General features: G+C 47.8%; 1 protein-coding gene across 2 annotated transcripts in view; it reads right to left on the bottom strand.

The window, feature by feature from the left end:
- Positions 1 to 24,888, bottom strand: part of RSPO4 (R-spondin 4) — a 65,398-nt gene extending 40,510 nt beyond the window's left edge. Inside the window, exons 1-2 of one of the 2 annotated variants that reach the window (XM_083447680.1) lie at positions 24,751 to 24,867; positions 24,322 to 24,400 (exon numbers count right to left, since the gene is read on the bottom strand). In XM_083447680.1, the coding sequence (XP_083303806.1) occupies positions 24,322 to 24,400 (79 nt within the window). In that variant the 5' untranslated portion in view covers positions 24,751 to 24,867. Of the gene's footprint in view, positions 1 to 24,321 lie in introns of both variants that reach the window. The other variant, XR_014512870.1, reaches the window with a different exon arrangement.
- Positions 24,889 to 25,327: the final 439 nt, after the last annotated feature.

Below are 25,327 nucleotides of genomic sequence, written 5' to 3'. Positions count from 1 at the left end.
ATGGGAAATATGCATCTAGATTTCGCATGGGCCAAAGGGGTCCTTTCTCAGAGCGAGGCACGGAATGCAGAGGGCCTGTGCTGCTACCAAGGGGATGAGATATAGAGGAGGGGGCAGCGGTTTTTGTGATTTGGGGATTATAAAGAAGGCTGATTGCCGAAGAATTGACGCTTTTGAATTATGGTGCTGGAGGAGACTCTTGAGAGTCCCATGGACTGCAAGAAGATCAAACGCATCCATTCTTAAGGAAATCAGCCCTGAGTGCTCACTGGAAGGACAGATCCTGAAGCTGAGGCTCCAATACTTTGGCCACCTCATGAGAAGAGAAGACTCCCTGGAAAAGACCCTGATGTTGGGAAAGATGGAGGGCACAAGGAGAAGGGGACGACAGAGGACGAGATGGTTAGACAGTGTTCTCGAAGCTACAAACATGAATCTGACCAAACTGCGGGAGGCAGTGGAAGACAGGAGGGCCTGGCGTGCTCTGGTCCATGGGGTCACGAAGAGTCGGACACGACTGAACGACTAAACAACAACAACAACATGCTCACCATCTGAGGGATTAAGAAGGACCGAGAATGGTTTCCATCCTGCTCAGAGATTGTTGTAGGCTCATCTTCAAAACCTGCGTTTCTTCGGTCACCCTGACCAGTCCCCCAAATAGTGCAATTGTGAAATTGAAATTTGTAATTAAGCTTCCTAACAAAAAAAATAACAGTGATGGCAATTGTTCCTTCCTGACATCCATTGTTTCTGACTTGAATTTGAGCAGAGGAGAACCGACAGAGCCAGGATCCCAGAACAATTATGGGATGGAAGCATTCCATTCCACTCATCCATAATTCCAGGACATTTTGGCGCCTGGAACAGAACATGCAAATCGTGCTCCTCATGCCCACAGCCAATGTGGTTAAAAGAATAACACTACAACAGAGAAAATATCTAGATGCTTCCCCCAAATCTGCAGCTTTCGTTTCTGCATGGAGATGTCTCACACCCTGTTCTCGTTGGGCTGCTCTTACTAACTCCCCCATTATCACCACTGCTCTTCTAGAATAATAGAACTGTAGAAGGGACCCCAAGGATCATCTAGACCAACCCCCTGAAATGCAGGAAAGACAATTACAGAATCCCTGACCATCCAACCTCTGCTTAAAAACTTCCAAGGAATGGACTACGCAGAACTAGATGAATTAACAGGAAGGCTCCGAAACCGACAAGATCACAAGTTTACCGAGAACTGGAGTAAATTTGTGGACTATATGAAAAGCATATGCGATGCACAAATAACGTCGGTGGGTTTACAGGAAGCTTTGTGAAGAAACAATATTAGGAACACTGTAAAAAAGGGAACAAGGGAATAGGTTTAAATCAAATCAAAAGGCAATGTTAAATTTAGAAGATTAGAAAACGGAAGATTCGCGGATGAGCTGAAGGAAGTCAAAATTATGTATCTGTGACAATATTGAAAATGTATGTTTAAATCTTGTATTGGAAATTGAATAAAAATAATTTAAAAAATAAAAATAAAAACTTCCAAGGAAGGAGAGTCTTCTGAGGGAGACCGTTCCCCTGCTGAACAGTTTTTACTGTCAAAATGTTCCTCCTAATGTTTCCTGGTGTTTTCTAATGCCAGCATCTTCCACACGTTCCAGCCTCCCTCATTTCAGTGGTCTTTCCCCCCTCCAGATCGATCAGTCCAGCAAGCTTCAGTGCGTCAACAAGAAGCCCAGCTTTAAGTAGACGCAATAAGAATTGAGCAGTGGTTCTCAAAGTGTGTGATGAGAGGATGGCGAGTGTGGCAAGAAGATTCAGGGACCATCAAAGAAACATCTCAACCTTTCAGTGTAGCACGGTATCAAAATAAATCTGTTTTGGACACACAACTACAAACAGTAGAATCATAGAATCATAGAGTTGGAAGAGACCACAAGGGCCACCGAGCAGTGGCGTAGCGTGGGGGGTGCAGGGGGGGGTCGGCCGCACCGGGCGCAACATCTGTGGCTTATGGGGCGCAAATCCACGGGTTAGGGGGTGCAAATTATTTGCCTTGCCCCGAGTGCTGACAACCCACGCTACGCCACTGCCATCGAGTCCAACCCCCTGCCAAGCAGGAAACACCATCAGAGCACTCCTGACATATGGTTGTCAAGCCTCTGCTTAAAGACCTCCAAAGAAGGAGACTCCACCACACTCCTTAGCAGCAAATTCCACTGTCAAACAGCTCTACTGTCAGGAAGTTCTGTATCTGTGCCTGTCTCTTCAAGAGCATTGGCTATTCTGCAGTTCACCACAAACCTGTTGGGAACAGGGCTTTTCAACTCTGGCGAATATGAAAGAACGGAAAAGGGAAAGGCTTCTTTGTGTCAATGAGGAGACGAGAATTTGTTTGTCTCAAATCAAACCTAATCTAAATGAGATGGCCCAGCGAAAGCAAGCTCACACCTGTTGTGGAATCGTAGAATTGGAGATCTGGAAGGGACCTTGAGGGCAGAGAGCAAAATAAGGCAATCTCTCTGCGATCTGAGGATGAATCAATAGAACCAGAAGGTTGGACCTTGCAAGCCATATGGTGTGCTGCCCCCCTGCTCAGTGAAGAAAATTTGGACTTTGAGCATCTCCCACAGACGGTCCTCTGGATTCTGCTTGAAGAGCCCACCAGGAAATTGGTTCCATTGTCACGACGTTTCCACTAATGCTCAACTGAACTCTGTCCTCCTGTAATGTACTGTATTTTTCGGTCTATAAGACGCTCCACACCATAAGACGCACCTAGTTTTTGGAGGAGGAAAACAAGAAAAAAAATATTCTGAATCTCAGAAGCCAGAACAGCAAGAGGGACAGCTGCGCAGTGAAAGCAGCAATCCCTCTTGCTGTTCTGGCTTCTGGGATAGCTGCGCAGCCTGCATTTGCTCCATAAGACGCACACACATTTCCCCTTACTTTTTAGGAGGGAAAAAGTGAGTCTTATAGAGCAAAAAATATGGTAAGCACCTTCGATCTAGTCCTGCCCCCTGGGAGTAAGCAGTGAGCAGCCTTTTGTCCCCTTCTGTGGGTCAGCCCTTCAGGTATGTGGAGAGAGACTGATATTATTGCCACCTCTCAATCTTCCCTCCTCTAGGCTAACCATACCCACTTCCTTCCACCTTTCCCTATATGATTCCTCATAAGCAGGGCATCTCCTACCATCATAGAATCATAGAATTGTAGAGTTGGAAGGGACCCTGAGGGTCATCTAGTCCAACCCCCAGCAAGGCAGGAATATTTTACCCAATACAGGACTCGAACCCACTGTTAGAATTCCTGCTCCATGATTGCAGTCATGAGATTGTTGTCTATCACATGATGGTGTGTGTTTTCATTCTGTAGAGTGGGAAGTGATGCTAGAGAGAGAGGGAGCCATGTTGACGTGCTCCGTGTGTGTTTATATGCAAATAAAGTAGATTAGCCAAAATGCTGAGTTGCTGAGGTCTGTCACGCATGATGTGCAAACTCTGCGGATCCCTAAGTGTGCCGGTGTCAGTTGGCATCGGTCGCTGTGATGTCTGGGCTGAAGAAAGCTTTTGAAGCTCCCGAATGATCGGCCAGGAGGGAGAGAACATGCCAGTCGGGTACAGGGTCCTACTCGAGTGTAGGCTGAGCTCCTGACACCCACAACCCTGAGTTTAGGGGTCCTGTGCTCCTGTTTGCCCTGTGTCAATAATAGATTGCCTAGTTTTGTGGGCACTGGGTTGGAGGAAGTAAGGATTAGTGATAGCAGAAGGAAACCTATCCCATGAACAGAGGAAGTTGTTCTGTACCCAGTCAGACCACAAATGCACCTACTGTCTACTTTGCCGGTGCATCTTCAAGTTCTCAAGGTGAGGAGTTTCCCTGTCTTGCTACCAGAGACCCCTTTTAACTGGAGGTGCCAGAAATAACCTGGGATCATCCATATGTGGCCAGGCACTCTCTTGCTAAGCTGTGGCCCAAGGCAAGCTGGACTAGACAGCAACTTTTCAATGTCCTTTGCAAAAGCAGCCCAGCTTCGACAATGGCTGCATCCCAGCCCTGGCAAGCTCCTTTGTGACATGGATATTATTTGACATGGGATGCGGGTGGCGCTGTGGGTTAAACCACAGAGCCTAGGACTTGCCTATCGGAAGATTGGAGGTTCGAATCCCTGCAACAGGGTGAGCTCCTGTTGCTCGGTCCCTGCTCCTGCCAACCTAGCAGTTCGAAAGCACCTCAAAGTGCAAGTAGATAAATAGGTACCACTCTGGCGGGAAGGTAAACGGTGTTTCCGTGCGCTGCTCCGGTTCTCCAGAAGCGGCTTAGTCATGCTGGCCACATGACCCAGAAGCTGTACTCCGGCTCCCTCGGCCAGTAAAGAGAGATGAGCGCCGCAACCTCAGAGTTGTCCGCGACTGGACCTAATGGTCAGGGGTCCCTTTACCTTTACCTTTTATTATTTAACATGGCTGCTGCTGCCGAGAGAGGTCAGAATCCTCTCCTCCCTGGGAGTCATAAGACGTTATGGTTTGCATTTGTCAAATGCTGGCTGCGTCATTATTTTAAGCTTCGTCTCAAGGGATCTCCCTGTGACATTATGTCATATTTGATTTAATCTTGTTTTCTTTCAACCTCTCTTTTAAAAACATACCTCCGTTTCCTTCTTTTCTGGGCCCTTAGTGCGATAATAAAAAGGAAGAAAAAAAAGGAATTACCAATGGAACTGTATCACCAGTTGCAGAGTTTTTGGTGGAAATAAAATGTCTGGGCCCAATTCAGATCAAATATGAAACTGTACTTTCCCTGTACATCAATGACCCTCATGTTTGGACTCTGTCCCCATCCTTTCTCTTCCTTTTTTGCCCACTGGAGGAGGGAACTGCAAGCACCCACTTCCTGTTTTAAACAAACCGCAGTTCCCCATGACATCCAAACCCAGGGAACTGTGGCTTGATATAACTGTAGTTTCAGCATGCTTTGTCCTCACTGTAGATCAATTCCAGGTCTCTGAGTTCAGGTGTCACAGGGAACTGTGGCCTTTTAAAGAGTGAGAACAAAAGTCTACTGGCTTCTCTTCGTGGCATGAAATTGGCACATAGAAGAGAAGCAGTGTGTGAGTCCATTTCCTGCTGTTTCTTAACCAGTCTGTGCCTTCGCCTTTGAGGTGCAATTCATACCATGACTGTCCACACACTTCCCTGCTACCGCTCCTTTGATGGAGGGCTTGATCTAATAAAATGACTCACCCCTTTGGCCAGCCTGATGAATCACGTAACCAGAGCACGCACAAAGCCTTTTCCGGTTAGATTAAAAAGCCAGGGCCCATGTTTAGACAAATGAAGGCAGATATCCACCTCTGAAGCTCAGAGCCCACAAGAATGCAAGGCTCTGGTCCACATGGCTTGCTATAGTGGAATATACCATATTTTCCCATGTATAACACGGCCCTGTGTATAAGACACCTCCTATATTGGGGGACGCAAAATTAAGAAAATGGGGGGGGAATTGTCCTGAGTTGTTGAGCTTTTTGGGGGGAGGGTTGCCCAGACTCCATGAACTTTGGGGGGGGGTATCCCAGGGTTGATGAGCTTTTTTGGGGGGGGGGTCGCTGAAAATCGTTCACCCGCCGGAACTACGCTGCCACTCGCACATGTCACAAAGGCCACCTATCGTCTGTCCCAGCTCTAGTAGGGGAGCCACCAATCGCCCGCCCTGGTGCTGCAGCGACAGCAAATCAACACCAGCCCTTGCCACAGCCACCAATAACACGCCAAATAGCCGCTGACAATCTCCGGCTCGCTGCAGCAGCCAATCCCATATCACCCTTATACACTACCCATGTACAGTGGTACCTTGGGTTAAGTACTTAATTCGTTCCAGAGGTCCGTTCTTAACCTGAAACTGTTCTTAACCTGAAGCACCACTTTAGCTAATGGGGCCTCCTGCTGCTGCTGCTGCGTGATTTGTGTTCTCATCCTGAAGCAAAGTTCTTAACCCGAGGTACTATTTCTGGGTTAGCGGAGTCTGTAACCTAAAGCGTCTGTAACCTGAAGCGTATGTAACCCGAGGTACCACTGTATAAAATAACCCCCAAGTTTTAGCATAATTTTTTAACAAAGAAACCTCGTCTTATACATGGAAAAGCACAGTATTTCAGGAGTCTCCGTATGTTTCTCTGTTTCGATTCCTTAATAAAACGAATCCCCGCAAGTTAGTTGGTGTCGCCTTGTCTCTCTCTGATCTGTGCTACATGCCAGCTCGCTTGGCACAGGGCATCTGCAAACTAAGAGGTGGCAGACACATTCCTGGCATCACGAGGAGTCATCTGGAAGTTGTTCAATGACTCCCCCGCCCATTATTTCTCTGACACTTAGTGCTGCCTACGCTCAGAAGTGGTCACTGAGGTGATGGCTCTGACTTGGTGGGATGCTCTGTCCCATGAGACTAGGGCCCTTCAGGATGATTTAACCTCCTTCTGTCGGGCCTGTAAGACAGAGCTATTCCACCTGGCTTTCAACTTGAACTTAGCCTGATCTTTTATTCCCCTTCCTTCCCTCCCCCTCCGCTCTTATGAAGATCACCCGCTCTGAGACCCCACAGCTAATTCTCCCCTGGTCTCCTCATTGGCCCAAGTGGGACCAATTCAGCCAGCTAGCCCCGGGGGATTATCTAATTGATTTTTGATTTTCATTGTTATTCATGTTTTTATACTGTATTTTATGCTGCTTTTATAATTGTTTTAAAGTGTTTTAAATTTCTGGTTAGCTGCCCTGAGCCCGGTTTTTGAACTGGGAAGCGCAGGGTATAAATAAATTATTATTATTATTATTATTATTATTAGTGGGGCAAGGGGTGATGCTGGTTCCTGAGATGGGGCGTAGGGTGAGGCATGGTGCAAGCACAGCAGCAGAACCAATTCCTGCTGCCGCACCTACCTCTGCATGCCTCGCCCCTCCCTCTCTCCAAAACCAGAACAGATGCTCGCTGTTCAAAAGGAAAGTGAGATGATCTATAATGAAATGAAAAAGGTATTCAAATATACCTTCCTGAAGAAACCAGAGGCCTTTCTCCTGGGCATGGTTGGCCAATTGGTGTTAAAGAAGGATAGAACTTTCTTTATGTATGCTACAACAGCAGCAAGAATACTCATCGCGAAGTATTGGAAGACACAAGAATTGCCCACTTTGGAAGAATGGCAGATGAAGGTGACGGACTACATGGAATTGGCGGAAATGACCGGCAGAATCCGAAACCAGGGAGAAGAGTTGGTGGAGGAAGATTGGCAGAAATTTAAAGACTATTTACAGAAACATTATAAAATTAATGGATGTTAGAATGATGTTGGATCGAGGTTAAGGGGTTTTTAGTAACAACGGTACGAAGGAATATGCAAAAACGGAATGTTAACAGGTGAAAATTTAAAGGTATAATATATTAAGATCAAGATAAGGATAAAGTAAAGAGGGAAAGGATTTGCTGAATAAATAAATTGAATACAAGGAGGGGAGGTGTGGGGAGGTCCGGGAAACAAGCAAATGCAAGATATGTTATGAAAAATTGAATTGTTTTTAACTGTTTTTCTTTATTCTTTTTTGTATTTTTCTTTTTTCTTTTTGGAACGTTATGGAAAATCTTAATAAAAATATTATTTTTTTAAAAAAAGGAAAGTGAGTGGCATCATCTCACTTGTGCCCCCCACCAACTGCTTTTGGCTATGATGGGTTGAGAATCCCCCTGGTTGGGCTTTCGATAATCTAGCTCTGTGGTTCCCAAAGTGGGTGGAGCGCCCCTTGGGGGTGTTAGGATTACCTGGGGGGGGGGACCAAGAGGCAAAGGTGCAGCAGGGGGGATTCTGGAAGCATAAATGACTATCAGACTTTGAAAAGCTGGCATCAAGTGCATCGGTTTTGTTGAATTCATTAAATTGTTTTCATTGGATTCTGAACAAAGGTGCAACTGACCATTACTGCTTTGAATTTTATTGCGTTATCATTCCTTAGCGGGTCGTGCAAATTGCTATTTTTTAATAGGGGTGGGTTGGGGGTTAGTTTATGGAATCCGGGGGGTGGGGGAACGACTGCTCTAGCAACTTGTAGATTTCAAAAGAGCTCCAAGATTGCACCAGAACCAGCAGGATGGCAGCACATCTCAACCATGTCTACTCAGAAACAAGGCCTATCAACCCCAGGGGAGTGGGGTTTAGGATGCAGGTGAACTTGCATTCTGGGGGGGGGGGGGACAGAATGTGCTTTTCCACTCAAAAGTTGACCGTTGTCTCTTTCGACACAGTATATGAACTGCTGCCCCTGTAGGATTCTGACCAAGCGGTAAGAATTTCAGAACACGTCTGTCCTGGTAAGGTAGTTACCGTATTTTTTGCACCATAGGACACAGTTTTTCCGTCTTAAAAACTAAGGGGGAAAGTCTGTGCGTCCTATGGAGCGAATGCAGGGGGGGAGGCAGGCAGGAACAGCCCCCAAGAGCCACACACAAGCTTCGTGCGGCTCTTGCAGGCTTTTCCCCAGGAGGGAGAAGGGACTGACGCGGTCAGTCAGTCCCTTCTCCCTCCTCTAGAAAAGCCTTGCGCAATCTCTCCAGCTGGGGGGAGGCTGCGCAAGGCTAAAGAGGAAGCCCGGGCAGCGAGCACGATCCATCCCATAATATTTTCCCCCTTGATTTCCCCCTCTAAAAACTAGGTGCGTCCTGTGGTCCGGTGCGTCCAATAGAGTGAAAAATACGGTATTCCATTCAAAGCCTTGTTTGCTTTTTGTAATCAATAAAAGATTGTTTCCAACAACGCGGAGCCAGAGTAGAGCAATCCGAATTAAATCTTCAGAAATGCAGAAATTGGCTGCATTTGCTGACACCTTTACCTTTCTGTGTTGGTTAGAAGATCACAAAAGTTCGTTTTTAATCATTCATTCATTCAATTTATTCATTTACTACATTTATACCCCACTGTTTCCTTCAATGAGCTCGAAGTGGTCTGCACAGTTTTCCTCCTCCCCATTTAATCCCCACAACAGCCTTTTGAGGTAGGCTACGCGGAGACTGAGTGGCCCAAGGGGACCCACTGAATTTCATGGCTGAGTGGGGATTTGAACCCTGGTTTCTTCCGTGTGCTAGTCCAGCGCTCTAACCAGTATACCACACTGCCTCTCCATATTCTCAAGCACCTAACCTGCTTTTGGCAGGGACAGGGGCTCTCCAGCTTTCCAGGCAGGGGACATTTCCAGCCTACTAGTAGATGACAGGGATGGAACTTTCTGCACCTGGGGGGCAAACTTGAATAATTTTTGTGGGGACCCAGGTAAGTCCCGCCCTGCATAATCGATCACATGACACGGTGCGCACACACCACTTGAATGGGAATGCCCATAAAATTTGGGGGGCCCAGACCCTCCAATATTTTATTGTGGGGGCTGAAACCCACAAAGCCCATAGGACTTGGCTCCTATATTCTGCATGCAGAAGAGATGTTCCCCCCTGAACTATGGCCTTCTTTTCTACATTTGGTTTCAATGTTTTCAGCTGGGTGTTCTTCTGCAAGTCTAATGATAGCCCTAATGGCGTTGATGCTGGAGTGAGTTAATTGGGTTTCAAATAATGGGTTACTAGGTAATGTTGGAAAGATCCTACACATATGTACTTATGGGACCGCCTCTCCTGGTATGCCCCACGGAGGACCTTAAGGTCCACAAATAACAACACTTTGGAGGTCCCGAGCCTCAAGGAGGTTAGATTGGTTTAAACTAGGGCCAGGGCCTTTTCAGCACTGGCCCCGATGTGGTGGAACGCTCTGTCCCAAGAGACTAGGGCCCTGTGGGACTTGACATCTTTCCGCAGGGCCTGCAAGACAGAGCTGTTCCGCCTGGCCTTTGGTTTGGACTCGGTCTGCCCCTTATGTTTCCCTCCCCTTGTGGTCTTGATTTATCAGCTACTTTAAAATGAAGCTGCATTTTAAATTGCATTTTAACCTGTATTTTAAATCCCCCCCCTTTTTTCTCCGATTATGTTTTTACTGTGATTTTATTGGTGTTAGCCACCCTGAGCCCGGCTCTGGCCAGGGAGGGCGGGTATAAATAAAATTTTTATTATTATTATTATTATTATTATTATTATTATTATTATTATTATTACACTGTGTGGAGCCACGAACCCACATGAGGTCTAAACTCTTAAGCAATTCCTCTAAAAGTGACCCCACTTTGAAGAAAAGAGAGTTAACGACTTGGATGAAAGAATTGAGGGGATGCAGATGATGCCAAACTGGGCAGGGTAGCCAATGTTGCAGAAGACAGAATCGGGATTCAAAATGACCTTAACAAAATGAATTTCAAATGTAAGGTTCTGCACTTAGGCAAGAAGAACCAGATGGGGAACACCTGGCTTACTAGCAGTACCTGTGGAAAGGATCTAGGGGTCTTGGTGGACCGCAAGCTGAACATGAGTCAACAGTGTGATGCAGCGGCGAAAAGGCTAATGCTATTCTAGGCTGCATCAACAGAAGTCTAGTGTCCAGATCAAGGGAAGTCATAAAGGTAAAGGGACCCCTGACCATTAAGTCCAGTTGTGACCGACTCTGGGGTTGCGGCGCTCATCTCGCTTTACTGGCCAAGGGAGCCGGAGTACAGCTTCCGGGTCATGTGGCCAGCAGGACTAAGCCGCTTCTGGCGAACCAGAGCAGCGCACGGAAACATCGGTTACCTTCCCGTCAGAGCGGTACCTATTTCTGTACTTGCACTTTGAGGTGCTTTTGAACTGCTAGGTGGGCAGGAGCAGGGACCGAGCAATGGGCGCTCACTCCGTTGTGGGGATTCGAACCGCCGACCTTCTGATCGGCAAGTCCTAGGCTCAGTGGTTTAACCCACAGCACCACCCACATCCCTTAAGGGAAGTCATAGTCCCACTCTATTCTGTCTGGATCACCTGGAATCCTGTGTCCAGTTCTGGGCACCATAATTTAAGAAGGGTGTTGACAAGCTGGAATGTGTGCAGAGGAAGGCAACCAAGATGATCAAGGGTCTGGAAACCAAGCCTTATGAGGAGTGGTTGAGGAAGCTGGGCATGTTTAGCCTGGCAAAGAGAAGACTGAAGGGAGAAAGAATAGCCATTGATAGCATCTTCCTCCTCCATGAATTTGCTCAATCCTTTTCAAAGCCAGTAGTTGGAATCCATCGCTGCCTCAAGTGGGAGGGAGTTCCATAGCTTAACTCTGTGCTGTTGGGCATTTCAGTGACTGAGCCAGGAATCTTTTGCACGCCAAACCAGTGCTGTACAGCTGAGCTACGGAAGAACATAGGCATTCAGAAAGGGCTCACATCTACGCATTGAAAGTACACATGTTGCGGGAGCCCCACCTGCAATGTCTCTCAGACTGGCGCATGAGCCTGGCGCAACTTCCCACACCAGCCCAAGGTCCAGGCATCACAGGTGTGGCTGCTGCATCCATTGCCATGTCCTTCAGCCTCAAAATTATCCTTCCACCAGAACCATTTGAAATCTCCCTCTTACAATCACCTGCAGGCGGCCTGTCTCATATCCTCATGAGAAAGTGTGACTTGAGGGCAGCAAACTCATCCTAGTTTGTTCCCAGACAAAGAAAGGGATATCAGTAAGTATGGGTAGAAATGCAAATTTGCGTTTTAAAGGCGTAATAGGTAATTCACACTTCTCAAACCAGCCATGAGCTGAAACACCCTGCCGAATTTAAACTTTTCTGAATTTTACAATGCACTTCGACAACCTAACGATGTGTACAAAAGTGCCGACGTTATTGGGAAGTATACGCAAAAAGGCATTGATTAGAGAAAATAACATTGCTTGCTTTTCTTAAATTGATTTTTTTGGAAGAAGAATTGTGAATTCCTGCAGATATGGAGAGAACGAATTCCAGGATTAGAAAGCGAGAGAAAGTGAAATAGGCAGATTTGTCCATGCAAGTTCGTGTGCATGGCTAGTTCTACGAACACAAAGAGAACCATACAGAATCAGGTCAGTAGTCCTTATAGGCCCAGTATCCTATTTCCAAGAGTGGACAGCTGCAACGTAGGAAGTGAATAGGCAACAGCCCTGCTCCCCACTGCTGGATTTTATAGGTTGGATGTTCTGGAGTTTCCATGTGGTTATCATGGCTAATTTAGCCATGGAGAGAAATCTCCTCTTCCCTGAAATAATCTAATTCCACTTCTAAAGCCAGCAAAGCCACACCTTGTGTCAGTGAGTTCCACAGATTAACTATTAACTTCTTTCTTGTGTCCGATCCTCAGTCTATGGGGTGGAGGATGCACTGTCTGCATGTGCCCCCCCCATGCACACACCAAACCCCTCAGAATCATTGCATGTAACATGTCAGAGAAAAAGCTGCAGCTAAATGATTTGACTGCCCCCTACCAAACAAGAAAAGCACAGCTGGATCAGGCCCATTTAGCTCAGCTGCTTCCTGTTCTCACAGTGGTCCACCAGGTGCAAGCAGGACCTAAGTGCAGCAGCTCTCCCCTCTGAAGGAATGTTCCAAAATCTACTATTCCAACAGTGGAATTAGTGGAACATCTCCATTGTAGCTAGTAGTCCCCTTGAGGCCTTATCCTCCAGGCGAGTGAACGAATCTCTATTTGATGCTATTTTAGGTTGCATCAACCAAAGTGTCCAGGTCAAGGGAAGTCATAAAAGGTAAAGGGACACCTGACCATTAGGTCCAGTCGTGGACAACTCTGGGGTTGTGGTGCTTATCTCGCTTTACTGGCCGAGGGAGCCGGCGTACAGCTTCCGGGTCATGTGGCCAGCATGACTAAGCCGCTTCTGGCGAACCAGAGCAGCGCACGGAAATGCCGTTTACCTTCCCGCCGGAGCGGTACCTATTTATCTACTTGCACTTTGATGTGCTTTTGAACTGCTAGGTTGGCAGGAGCAGGGACAGAACAACAGGAGCTCACCCTGTCGCGGGGATTCGAACCGCCGACCTTCTGATCGGCAAGTCCTAGGCTCTGTGGTTTAGACCACAGCACCACCCACGTCCCTTAGGGAAGTCATAGCCCCACTCTATTCTGCCTCGTTCAGACCCCACCTAGAATACTGTGTCCAGTTCTGGGCGCCACAATTTAAGAAGGATGTTGACAAGCTGGAAGGTATGCAGAAAAGTGTGCCCAAGATGATCAAGGGTCTGAAAGCCAAGCCCTTATGAGGAACGGTTGAGGGAGCTGGGTGTGTTTAGCCTGAAAAAGAGGAGACTGAGAGGAGATATGAGAGCCACCTTCAAAAATCTAAAGGTCTGTCACATGGAAGATGGACCTACACTGCTCTGGGAGTGTAGGACTCGAACCCATGGCTTCAAGTTACAAGAAAGGAGATTCCAACTAAACATAATAATAAAATTTTATTCATATCCTTGCCAGCCAAAGCCAGGCTCAGAGCAGCTAGCAACAGTAAAAATAACACAGTTTATATAAAATCACCATCAATTAATTGAAAGACATTCTAAAATCAATTCATTCTAAAATCAATTCAGAGCCAAATTAATGGCAACCATTGGGCTAGAGTTCTGTGAGGATTACCAAAGGAGGGGGTCAGACTGTGCCCTGGCCAAATGCCTGGCGGAACAGCTCTGTCTTGCAGGCCCTGCGGAAAGATGTCAAATCCCACAGGGCCCTAGTCTCTTGTGACAGAGTGCTCCACCAAATTGGGGCCACGGCCGAAAAGGCCCTGGCTCTGGCTGAGGCCAGCCTAACCTCCCTGTGGCCCGGAATCTCCAAGATGTTTCTGTTTGAAGGTCCTCCGTGGGACATACCAGAAAAGGCGGTCCTGTAGGTACGAGGGTCCTAGACATGATTCTAGCTGATTAATGGGGCTCAAAATTAATCTGGGGAATGATGGGGAAATTTCAACATATTTGGTTTTTTCTCTTCCTCTCTTTCCACTACAAGGGCAGGCTATAGACCAGAGATGGAGCAACGTGGGTGTTGTGGGTGATGTCTCCCCCAGGTGTCACCTCCGAGGGGGGTGGCAAAATGCTGTTTGGCACTCAACGCCTGCGAGAGACGCTGTGGCTTTGGCATGCGGATGCTTCCCGCTTCTGAAACTGTACCCGCCCGGCGGCACCCCCTCAGCTGTAGGGCGGCAGGCAGACTCCTCGTTGCAAGGCACGCGATCTCCGCTAAACAACTCTGGCTGCACTAAAAAATAGGTCAACAGCTTTGGCTCCACAGAAATAAAGTCAAACCCAAAATAAATAAATAAAAATTCAATGTGTGTGGAGGAGGTGACAAGAAATTTTCTGCACCAGGTACCACGTAACCTTGCTATGCCACTGCTACAGACCACGGAAAAATATTTGAGACTACTAATACCTAACTCACTGGACTGGGATGTGGGTAGCACTGTGGGTTAAAGCACAAAGCCTAGAAGGTCGGCGGTTTGAATCCCCGCGACGGGATGAGCTCCCATTGCTCAGTCCCTGCTCCTGCCAACCTAGCAGTTCGAAAGCACGTCAAAGTGCAAGTAGATAAACAGGTAACGCTCCAGTGGGAAGGTAAACGGCGTTTCTGTGCACTGCTCTGGTTCACCAGAAGCGGCTTAGTCATGCTGGCCACATGACCTGGAAGCTGTACGGCAGCTCCCTCAGCCAATAAAGCGAGATGAGCGCCGCAACCCCAGAGTCGGCCACGACTGGACCTAATGGTCAGGGGTCGCTTTACCTTTAACTCACTGGAAGGACAGATCCTGAAGCTGAGGCTCCAATACTTTGGCCACCTCATGTGAAGAGAAGACTCCCTGGAAAAGACCCTGATGTTGGGAAAGATGGAGGGCACAAGGAGAAGGGGACGACAGAGGACAAGATGGTTGGACAGTGTTCTCGAAGCTACCAACATGAGTTTGACCAAACTGTGGGAGGCAGTGGAAGACAGGAGTGCCTGGCGTGCTCTGGTCCAGGGGGTCACGAAGAGTCAGATACGACTAAACAATAACAACAACAAAAATACCTAATATTTCCAATAATCCCTACCTAGCCCGCAGGGAGAGAGACGGTTCAGAATCCCTTGTGCACACACAAAGACAGTTTCTGCTACGATCTGACATTCATTCAGCGCTGATAGTCCGATGTCTCAGTGGCGTAGCGTGGGTTGTCAGCACCCGGGGCAAGGCAAGTAATTTGCACCCCCTAACCCATGGATTTGTGCCCACTAACCCGTGGATTTGCGTCCCCTAACCCTAACCCCCAGATGTTGCGCCCGGTCTGGCCGGGCCCCCCCTGCACCCCCATGCTACGCCACTGCGATGTCTGTGGCTTCGATGAACCCTGGTCTCCCAGGTCTTAATGCAACGCTCTAGCCACTAGACTGCACAGGCTCTTTCTCTGCTTATGTCCCTGGATGCATTCCTTCTCCTCCCTTCATCCAGTCCCCTCCAGCTTCTGGAAGCATCTGTTTCGCAAACAGGTGTCTTTGTTTTGCAACCGGAGCTGGGCAGAGCCAAGTCAGAGGTTTGTGACCCACAGCCTCCGCTCCGACCCCCAAACCAGCCTGCCTGCCACCTCTTTCATCCCTCACATGCAGGAATTCCGAGAAAGCCGGGGTTTTACTGAAAGCATTTTGCGTCTGGAATTGTCGCCACTCGAATTCAAGGCCTGCATTTTTTTGGCTTAAGTCCCTGGCCTGGAGCCTGCTCTGGTTCAAGCATCTAGCGCTTGGCCGCACCCACCCGGAGGTGCAGAACAGAAACTGAGAAGAAAGACCATGCAGATGATAGCAGGGGAATCTCAGGTTCAGATGTCAGTTAAGTCATCAACAGGCTTGAGTGGTTTTGGCAAGTCCGGCAGCCTCAGTTCTCCATCTGTGAAATGGGTAGATTAAGGGCCAACCTTCAATGGCTACTTTGAGGATGGACAGAATGTGATCGGAAATGTAGGATGAGCTGCTCCCAGTGTGCTTTCATCCCCAAAATTCCAGGCTACCACCCAGCCATGATTCTTTAACTCTGGGCTAACCATCAGGATGGGGAGGGACAGGAGAAATTTGACCCAGTTTGCGTTTAATTTTCACTTTTGAAAGCAATGTGCAAACCCAAACATAGCTGCACATCAAAATCCGCCCTTCTCCGTATTGTGTAATGCGTTTCCCCAGCCAAGTGACGTGCTCAAAAATGCACAAACCGGGGTAAAGCGTGCACAGAAACACATATAATAGGGAAGACACCATGCAAAACTGCTTTAGATTAGGGAACGTTGGTTTGCAAGCATGGGTCCCTTAGGCAACAGCACATAGAAAAATGTGCGTATCAGCAGCACTAAAAAGCTGCTAAATTTTCATGCAGACTTTTTTTAAAAAAAGAAAAAAATTGCAGGCTGATGTTGGAAAGAGGAGGACTGAATGGAGGACTGGAGAAAGGAGAAACTGAAAGAAACCGAAAATTGACCCATTTGCTTTGCCCTCACTGCCATGAATGTGCCTGCGTTCTAGTAGATCGACGAACAAGCCTCTCCTTCCCTTTCGGAATGGCGTGTGTGGGCGGCACTAGGCACCAAAGCATCCCATAACTGTCCACCCTCGGCCCTGTGCGCCTCTTGCCAGACCTCACTGCATTGCACCAGAGCCACAAGGCACCCATATTCCCCCCATGCCAATTGTTTCATCTTTGGCACAGCCAGGGGTGGACCGGGGTCCAGAGCTCCAAGTCTTTCCTGCCGGGCCCCAGATCTCCTATTACTTCCCTACTCTTTAAAAACTTTAATAATAATAATAAAGTTTGCTTACAGAATGGGTTGGAGGAATCGCTTGTCTTCAGTTTCTCTCACTTTCTCATTATTCCACCCCTAAGTTGACGTTTTCACAACAGTTCGCCATCTGGGTATTTATTCTGAAAGTCCTCACAAAAATTCAGCAGCCTTTTAGTGCGCTGCTCTTCCTAACTTACACATTTTCCCATGCAGTTTCTCCCAATATAATGCATGTTTATATCCAGTCTTATTAATATAGTAATTGTGGTTGTTCTTAATTATATGCATTTTTAGAAATGCTTTTTCCTAGTGCATCCGTTTTTGGTACCCAGCTTTTGGGGATGGAAACATACATTTCAAAGGATAGCCGTGTGTTGGTCCACATACGGTTTTGAAAACTGTCTATTAGGTAGGTTTGCATCAGAATGTGACCTGCATTGAATTTCTTCCTCTAGCCCATGCCTGGAGGTCCTGTATACATTAAGGCACCTTCGCGCGGCAGATCCGAACCTTGAGCTCTTTAGCTACCCAGCAATGCCCCTGTCTCCTGCATATCTAGCTGCTTACACACAATACATTTAAAGCATACACCCCCTCAGGAATCCTAGGATCTGTAGTTTGTTTAGGGAATCTGGGAGTTCTAGTTCTGTGGGGCACAAACTACAGTTCCCAAAATTCTTGGGGGTGTGTGTGTGTGAAATGTCCTTTAAACATATGGTGTGTACACAGCCATGGGGAATTTTAAAACCAGTGCATCTGGCTAGGTCCCCATGTTTCAAAGATCCCACAAACAACTTCATCCTCACATTATAAGCCATAACTTTTACCAAACTTTTAGAAGACATCTGAAGGCAGCCCTGTTTAGGGAAGCTTTTAATGTTTAATAGGTTATTGTATTTCAGTGTTTTGTTGGAAGCCGCCCAGAGTGGCTGGGGAATACCAGCCAGATGGGCAGGGTATAAATAAAGTATTATTATTATTATTATTATTATTATTATTATTATTATTATTCTCACATGTAAAGCCATGCCTCAAAAGTGCTGCATTGTGAATAACAATATCCTGAATCGTCTGGGAATCCCCCATCACTGGCAAACTGAGGCCTTTGCAATATTTCTGCAGATGCTTTTTCAAATGAGATGATTTCCAACAGGGAAACCTCTCCTTTTTTGCTACTGGGGAGGGGGAATATGGGGCAAAAGGACTTAGCTCTTGGACCGGACAATGCCATTCAGACCTGGACAGCTTTTGCCCAGCAGTGGGCCGGCCAAAGCCTTGCATGCCCTGTACTGAGAGCATGACAGCGCCTAAGCAGCTCTAATGAGAGGATGGTTTTTTCCGTACGCTGAATGCCAAGTATTGCTCAAACCTTTCAGACGGCACAAAACCCATCCGGTTCTTATAAAACCCGCCAAATCCGTCCAGTTCTCCAGTATCTCATATGCTCTGCTGTATCCCTTTTGTTTTCCGTCTGTTTACTTTTCCATGGACAACCATCTCTCTCCACCTGCTCCTCTCCAAAAGCCATGTTTGCCACCATCATGAAGTCTGGCTTGCAGTGGAACGGAGGGGGCCTAACTGAGCTTGCCCCCCCTCTCAGAGGTCATTTAAGGGGGCTCAACTCACAGATCCGAAGAACGCGATTGCGGCTGCGGGAAGGAGAGGAGAGAGGTTAGAGCAGTGGCGTAGCGTGGGTTGTCAGCACCCGGGGCAAGGCAAGTAATTTGCGCCCCCTAACCCGTGGAGCCAGGTAGGGGCAGAGAGCTGCGAGTGCGAGCACGCCCCCCCCCAGATGTTGCGCCCGGTGCGGCCGGCACCCCCTGCACCCCCCACGCTATGCCACTGGGTTAGAGGGTTTGCAAAGGGAAAAAGGAAGGAAGAAAAGGTGATTAAACCCGCATCCTTGTGTGGTGGCCAAACCCGCTTGCCTTGTGCCAAATAGGAGAGGGTTCTGCACTTCCTCACAGCTGGGCTCAGCAAACAGTTTAAAGGCTGAACACACATTTCCAAGCTGCAACTGGTAGAGATGATAGCCTGACTCTCTATGTGCCCACCCCACCACTTCTATCTGTGCTCTTTTCCAAATGTGGATAGGGCATTAGGTACCACCTAGTGCCAATGGCGTAGCGTGGGGGGTTCAGGGGGGCCCGGCCGCACCGGGCGCAACATCTGGGGGGGGGCGCTCACACTCGCAGCTCTCTGCCCCTACCTGGCTCACTCACTCTCTCTCACTGCAGTGCTGGCTGTGCGAATCCGATCCGAGCCGCCGGGTCGCCGCCCACTGTGGAGGGGAGGGTGCCAGGCGTGCGGTGCGGTGCGGAGAGAGAGTGAGGGACTATCTGGGGGAGCGCAAATTACTTGCCTTGCCCCGGGTTAGGGGGCGCAAATTACTTGCCTTGCCCCGGGTGCTGACAACCCACGCTACGCCACTGCCTAGTGCCCTTTCCACGGTTGGAAAAAACCAACATTTTTGTGCCACAACACATAGGAACTCCCTGCCGATGGACTCCTTCACTGAACTCTTTTTCTTGCCTGCAAAAGTCTACCCAGATATTTGGAACGTTTGCATGTGTTTTAATCGTACCACGGATTGTAGTTATTATTTCAATGCTTTAAATAGCCATTTTAACTGTTTCTAGGGATAAATACAGTTATTGTTTTATTCTGTTTGTAAACTGTTCGAGGTTTATTGGGGTTTTTTCATAATCAAATGAAATGTATTTTTTGTATTTTTAAGTTTTAATGTATTTTTAAGCTTTTGTTGGAAGCCACCCAGAGTGTCTGGGGAAACCCAGCCAGCTGGGTGGGGTAGAAATAATAAATTATCATCATCATCAAATAAAATAATGCAACCTGTCCTCTGACCCCAATTGATCGCTTCGCACTCTCTGATATCCATGAAAACTCAGTGGAGTTTTTAAGATATATTTGCAATATTTATTTCATTTATAGCCCAACCTTTCTTCTCCAAAGGAGCTCACAGTGGCATACACACTTCTCCTCCTTCTCCCCTTTTTATCCTCACAAGAACCCTGTGAGGTAGGTTAGGCTGAGAAGAAGAAGAAGAAGAGAAGAAGAGTTTGGATTTGATATCCCGCCTTTCACTCCCTTTAGGGAGTCTCAAAGCGGCTAACATTCTCCTTTCCCTTCCTCCCCCACAACAAACACTCTGTGAGGTGAGTGGGGCTGAGAGACTTCAGAGAAGTGTGACTGGCCCAAGGTCACCCAGCAGCTGCATGTGGAGGAGCGGGGAAGCGAACCTGGTTCACCAGATTACGAGACTACCGCTCTTAACCACTACACCACACTGGCTTCCATAGCTCAGTGGGGATTCAAACCCTGGTCTTTTGAGTGATAGCCCAGCACTCTAACCACTACACCACACTGGCTCTCCAGCATATTTTCTGAATGTCTCTTTGTCCCCCACGAATGGTGTTCTTCTTGTTTTGGGTGTTGGTTGACTGTGTCTGCTGTGGGTGCAATTCTACCTTCAGAACATGCAGCTCGTTGCAAACTGATGTACTTTGGCAGTACAGGCAGCAACTGCAGTTGGAGGGAAATCCCGGCGCAAATTTCACTGTCCATTCAGCCTATCTACGGGACTGCCTCTCCTGGTATGCCCCGCGGAGGACCTTAAGGTCCACAAATGACAACACCTTGGAGGTCCCAAGTCGCAAGGTAGTTAGATTGGTCTCAACTAGGGCCAGGGCCTTTTCAGTACTGGCCCCAACATGGTGGAACGCTCTGTCACAAGAGACCAGGGCCCTGCGGGACTTAACATCTTTCCGCAGGACCTGGAAGACAGAGTTGTTCCGTCTGGCCTTTGGTTTGGACTCGGTCTGACCCTTATGTTTCCCTCCCCTTATGGTCTTGATTTATCAGCTACTTTTTACAATGAGGCTGCATTTTAAATTGCATTTTAACCTGTATTTTAAATTGGGTTTTGTTCTTCTTCCCCCTATTATGTTTTCACTGTGATTTTATTGGTGTTAGCCGCCCTGAGCCCAGCTCTGGCGGGGTATAAATAAAATGAATAATAAATAAAAATAAAAAAATAAAAAAATAAAATTGTATCATCATCATCATCATCATCATTATCTCTTCTGCTCTGCTCAGCTTGAAGAGGCAAAAAAATTCCCTGGGGCAGAATAATACAGTGGTACCTCGGGTTACATATGCTTCAGGTTACATACGCTTCAGGTTACAGATTCCACTAACCCAGAAACAGTGCTTCAGGTTAAGAACTTTGCTTCAGGATGAGAACAGAAATCGTGCTCGGACCCCCAGAACGAATTAAGTACTTAACCCGAGGTACCACTGTATTACAGAAGGTCGTGACGATTGCTATCTGAAACCATCAGTGGCATAGCGTGGCTTGCTGGTGCCCGGGGCAGGACAAGTGCTGCACCTCCCTTGTGGACTGGGCAGCTGGGCTGGGGCACATGCTGGGTGGGGCATGTGGAGCCCATGCAGAGGGTGAACGGATTCTACCTCCAACAGGCTCCTCGCCTGCTGCCTCCATCCACCTGCCCAATAAACTAACCTGCCTGCTGCTGCTCCTCAGCTGCCAGGGCTCCATGCCCATCATGATTGTGCCCCCTCAAAAATGTGCCCCGCCCCCTGGCCCCACCATGCTATGCCTCTGGAAACAATATTCACATTGGGCTGTATCTGACCAAATTGAGTTCCACCAGCTTGACTTAAATCCATTGGTTTCAGTGGACTTAAGTATGACTTAACCAGATTCCCCATCGGAAATCCAGCCTTGCAGGTGACAAGGGCATCTCAAACCACCTGGCCGCCATAGGAGAGCATCTCTCCCAGTCCCTACCTGACTCACTAAATGCATCTATGATTCCATGAATTTGATAAATGTATCTGCACTTTAGAGATCCAGTGGTGGTGTACTGAGTGTCGAACTCAGACCTGGGAGAGGAGAACCAGGGTTCAAATTCCCAGTCGGCCAAGCGAAGTTCACTGGGCTGTTGACTGCCTCTCAGGCCTCTCAGCCTATCCTACCTCACAAGGCTGTTGTGAGGCTGAAACAGGGAGGAGGAGAAGTACACAAGGCCACCTTGAGTTCCTTGCAGGAAAGGAAGGGAATAAATGTAATGAATTTAAATGAACAAATAACACACACACCCCTTGCAATTACTTCTGGTATACTAATTTCTTTTAGCATTTGGCATCTGTTTCCTTCTATGATTCCTCCTAATATCATCAGTCTCTCATCATCAATAGGCATTGCATTCCTTTTTCCTTCCCTTTATGCTCAAGATGCTTCTATTGCACCATTTTGCAGTGTATGGAAAGAGATCACACACCATACGGGTGTCCTCTATGCCAGTGGCGTAGCGTGGGTTGTCAGCACCCAGGGCAAGGCAAGTAATTTGCACCTCCTAACCCGTGGATTTGCGCCCCCTAACCCTAACCCCCAGATGTTGCGCCTGGTGCGGCCGCCCCCCCCTGCACCCCCCACGCTACGCCACTGCTCTATGCCAATCTTTCTGTCCAGGGAGACAGCAATGCTTATCCCAAACTATTCACAGTATCCCTTTAACACCTGCCCATTGTCTGTATTTTCCAGGAGCACCCCAGGTGTCTGATTTAACACCAAAGTACCTCAGCAGGAACATAAATCTTCCATCGAGGAAGCTATCCCCTCTGACATCTACAGAGCATAACATTGGGTATCATTTCCTTCAGGATATTTCCATAGGATTCTGCGGGAACCAATGAAAGCAAGCCCTGCTGAATCAGACCAAGGCTGGTCCATCTCACCCAGTATCCAGTTTCCAACAGGGGACAGCCAGGAAAATCTACAAAGCTCACAAGCGGGGCAACTGGTCTTACTGGATAGCCCTACCCTTCACAAGCGGAACCAATCCTATTTCAAACCACCTGAGTAGGTGGCTCACATCACCACTTCTTGTGGCAGCGAGTTCCATAAGCTAACTGTGCGTTTTCATGAAGTCCTTTCTTTGTTCTGTTTGAGCCACCTACCGGTGAATTTCTTTTAGCAAGTGGCCACAAGAACAAATTATACTACCAAAGAAAGAAAGGCAACTGTGTGCTTTCTCAACACCCTGATCATATCCTCTCTCAATTAAAAAGCCCCATGTGATTTTAACTCTCCTCGGGTCTAGGTCCCCAACTCTCTTAGCTGTGATTGCAGGGGGTTGGACTAGATGACCCTTTGAGTTCCTTCCCACAATTCTATGATTCTGAAATCACCCTTTTCTGCGTCCTTTTCAACCCTCTGTTTTTAGGTTTGCCACCCACCATTTGCCATTTGCTTTTCACTTCCATCCTGTGCGATATCTGATTTTGTCCACCTGTTCACACACACATGCACACACACACACACCCTAGATAACTTCATCGTTTGGGAACGAGAGATACCCAGTCACACAAGTGTGGTTTTTCAGGTGACGCACCTGGTCTGGGAGAACGCAAGCTGCATTTTTTTTACAGCACCTTTGCCAGAGCATCTGCCCTGCAAATGCTTCAGATGGAGCAATGCTCAGCTCAGAATGGGCAACATTCAGATCTGAGCCCAGGAGCTGGGATTTTACTTCTCTGGGGAGCCCTCGGGAGACGGAGGAAGGCGAGAAGACGGCCTCCCTCATTCCCATCAGCTAGGCCTGGCTGGTGTGCCCACCTATCCCACTAACAGGTTCTTCAGGAGTACCTGCCAGCCTGCACGACCTATTTGATTGCAGATGAAAGCAGGGCACAAAAGGTGGGTGAGGACAAGTGATGATGAACCATCAGTGAGGCCTCTGTGATAACACCTTGAAAGAAAATGTCTCTGACCTCTTAATGCCTGTCCTTGCTCCCTGCCCTGATTCACCTACTGGGTCTCGGGGTGACACTCATGTCCTCTCCTTCCCACTCTATCCTATCCAGAGCTATCTGGATAGGGGGCAAAACTGGGGTGGGTGTGATAGGGGGGATTTCTGCCTTGTCTGGTCTTTTGAATCAACCACAGGACCAGCTGGTTCATACCTAAAGCCTTGTGGCTGACTAAATCTTGAACATGCATCCCAAACAATTCTTGCCCTGCCTTGAAAAAATATTCCCAGACTAGCATTATTGACAATATCTCAAGGTGAGGGCATTGACCTTCTAAGAAACTGATAATTTTTTAGCAGGAGCTTATAGCTGCAACCTGGAAGAGTTTTGAATACATGCAAATCTCCTTGTGGCAATAAGAAAGCATGGACTATAGCTTTGTCTGAAAAATTGACCAAATAAGCGAAAGCCTCAGCAGGAAAAAAATCTCAACTGAGAGTTCCACGAAGTGGTCTCCTCTGGACTCCCAGTTTCAGCTCTGGAGAAATGTTTTTCCATAACTGCTCTGCTCTTGGATAGGGGATAGTGGGGGTATCTGTGTATTTACTTTATAAAATTAAAAATTAAATTAAAAAAAGAGATTTTGCCAGAGCAGTTTGGGATCGAGCACAACGGACGGCAAATTGCGAACACCTGTTGCGGAATTCGCAAGACCGGCTCAGCACCGAAATCGACCCGGGTTGACACCGCGTCGTGCGAATAAGCGCAGAGCCCTGCGCGGCTCTGAAGGCGAAACCGACCGACCGAGCGGACGCGACCCCTACCTCGTTTCTTCCTCCTGGCTTGAGCGAGCATTTCCATGGAGTTTACGAATAACAGCAACAGGAACAGAATCCACTGCATCTGGCCAGGAATAAATTGGCGCAAGGCAAGAATCAGATCATTCAGGCGGCTGACAGTTCTGCTGCTGCCAAGCGCAGATTGAGCAAAAGGAGGGGAAACAGCTCTCTCTCTCTCTCTCTTTTTGGAGGGGAGTGGGATAAAAGAAAAAAGAAGCTGGGGGAAGAGAAAACGATGGGGACAAAAGCACGGTTCACAGCATCCCCCGTGAGGTGGGTCGTGGCACCAGCTAGTCACCAAATGTGGGCTCTCTATGGTGGCATCAGTGAAGATGGCAGGAGTTCAGCGGCCGGTCCCAAGAACCATGGCGCAGAAGAAGCTTCGGTGGCAGATCCAGGGCACCGGATCCTCACCTGTCTCACGGGCAGCACTCCCAGGCCAAAGGGAACAAAAACCTGCAAAGTTCCCTCTCTGCAAAGCTCCAGGCTTCACCTCTGCGAAGAGCTGCTGGTCTGCCTTGCGCCGCTCAAGCTGAACTTCTGCCATGACTCGGAAATCAGGTTCAATGTAAAGCCCTTCCAAATTATCTGGGTGGAGTCAGGGAATTAACCATGTCCCTGCCGGCGAGCCGCTCGTTCACCCTTGCCCCCGTGTCGCCGTGGGCCCCCACCCACCCCGTTAAAAAAAGACAGACTTCGACAGACTTTCTGGATTAGTCAGACACAAATGCTGGTCTCTCCCCCAGACTTTATTTCAGAAAGGGGAAATTTAATCACTTCAATTTACTCAGCCGCATTCCATATGACAAAGTCGGTGTCTTTTGGCAGGGGGTATGAACAGCCAAAAAACGAGAGAGAGAGAGAAATGGGAATCAAAGGGACTCCCTCTTTGCATTTTTACAGCCACTGTTTATTACGGCAACTAATAAATTTTCATTTGATAGCTACTGACCTGGGACATCTGTTTCCCAACGTTATCTCTGCATCGCGG

This window comes from Podarcis tiliguerta (assembly GCF_965153285.1).
Source record: "Podarcis tiliguerta genome assembly, chromosome: 6".
In the NCBI taxonomy this organism is placed as follows: domain Eukaryota; kingdom Metazoa; phylum Chordata; class Lepidosauria; order Squamata; family Lacertidae; genus Podarcis; species Podarcis tiliguerta.
This window is presented reverse-complemented; position numbering and strand designations above follow the sequence as displayed.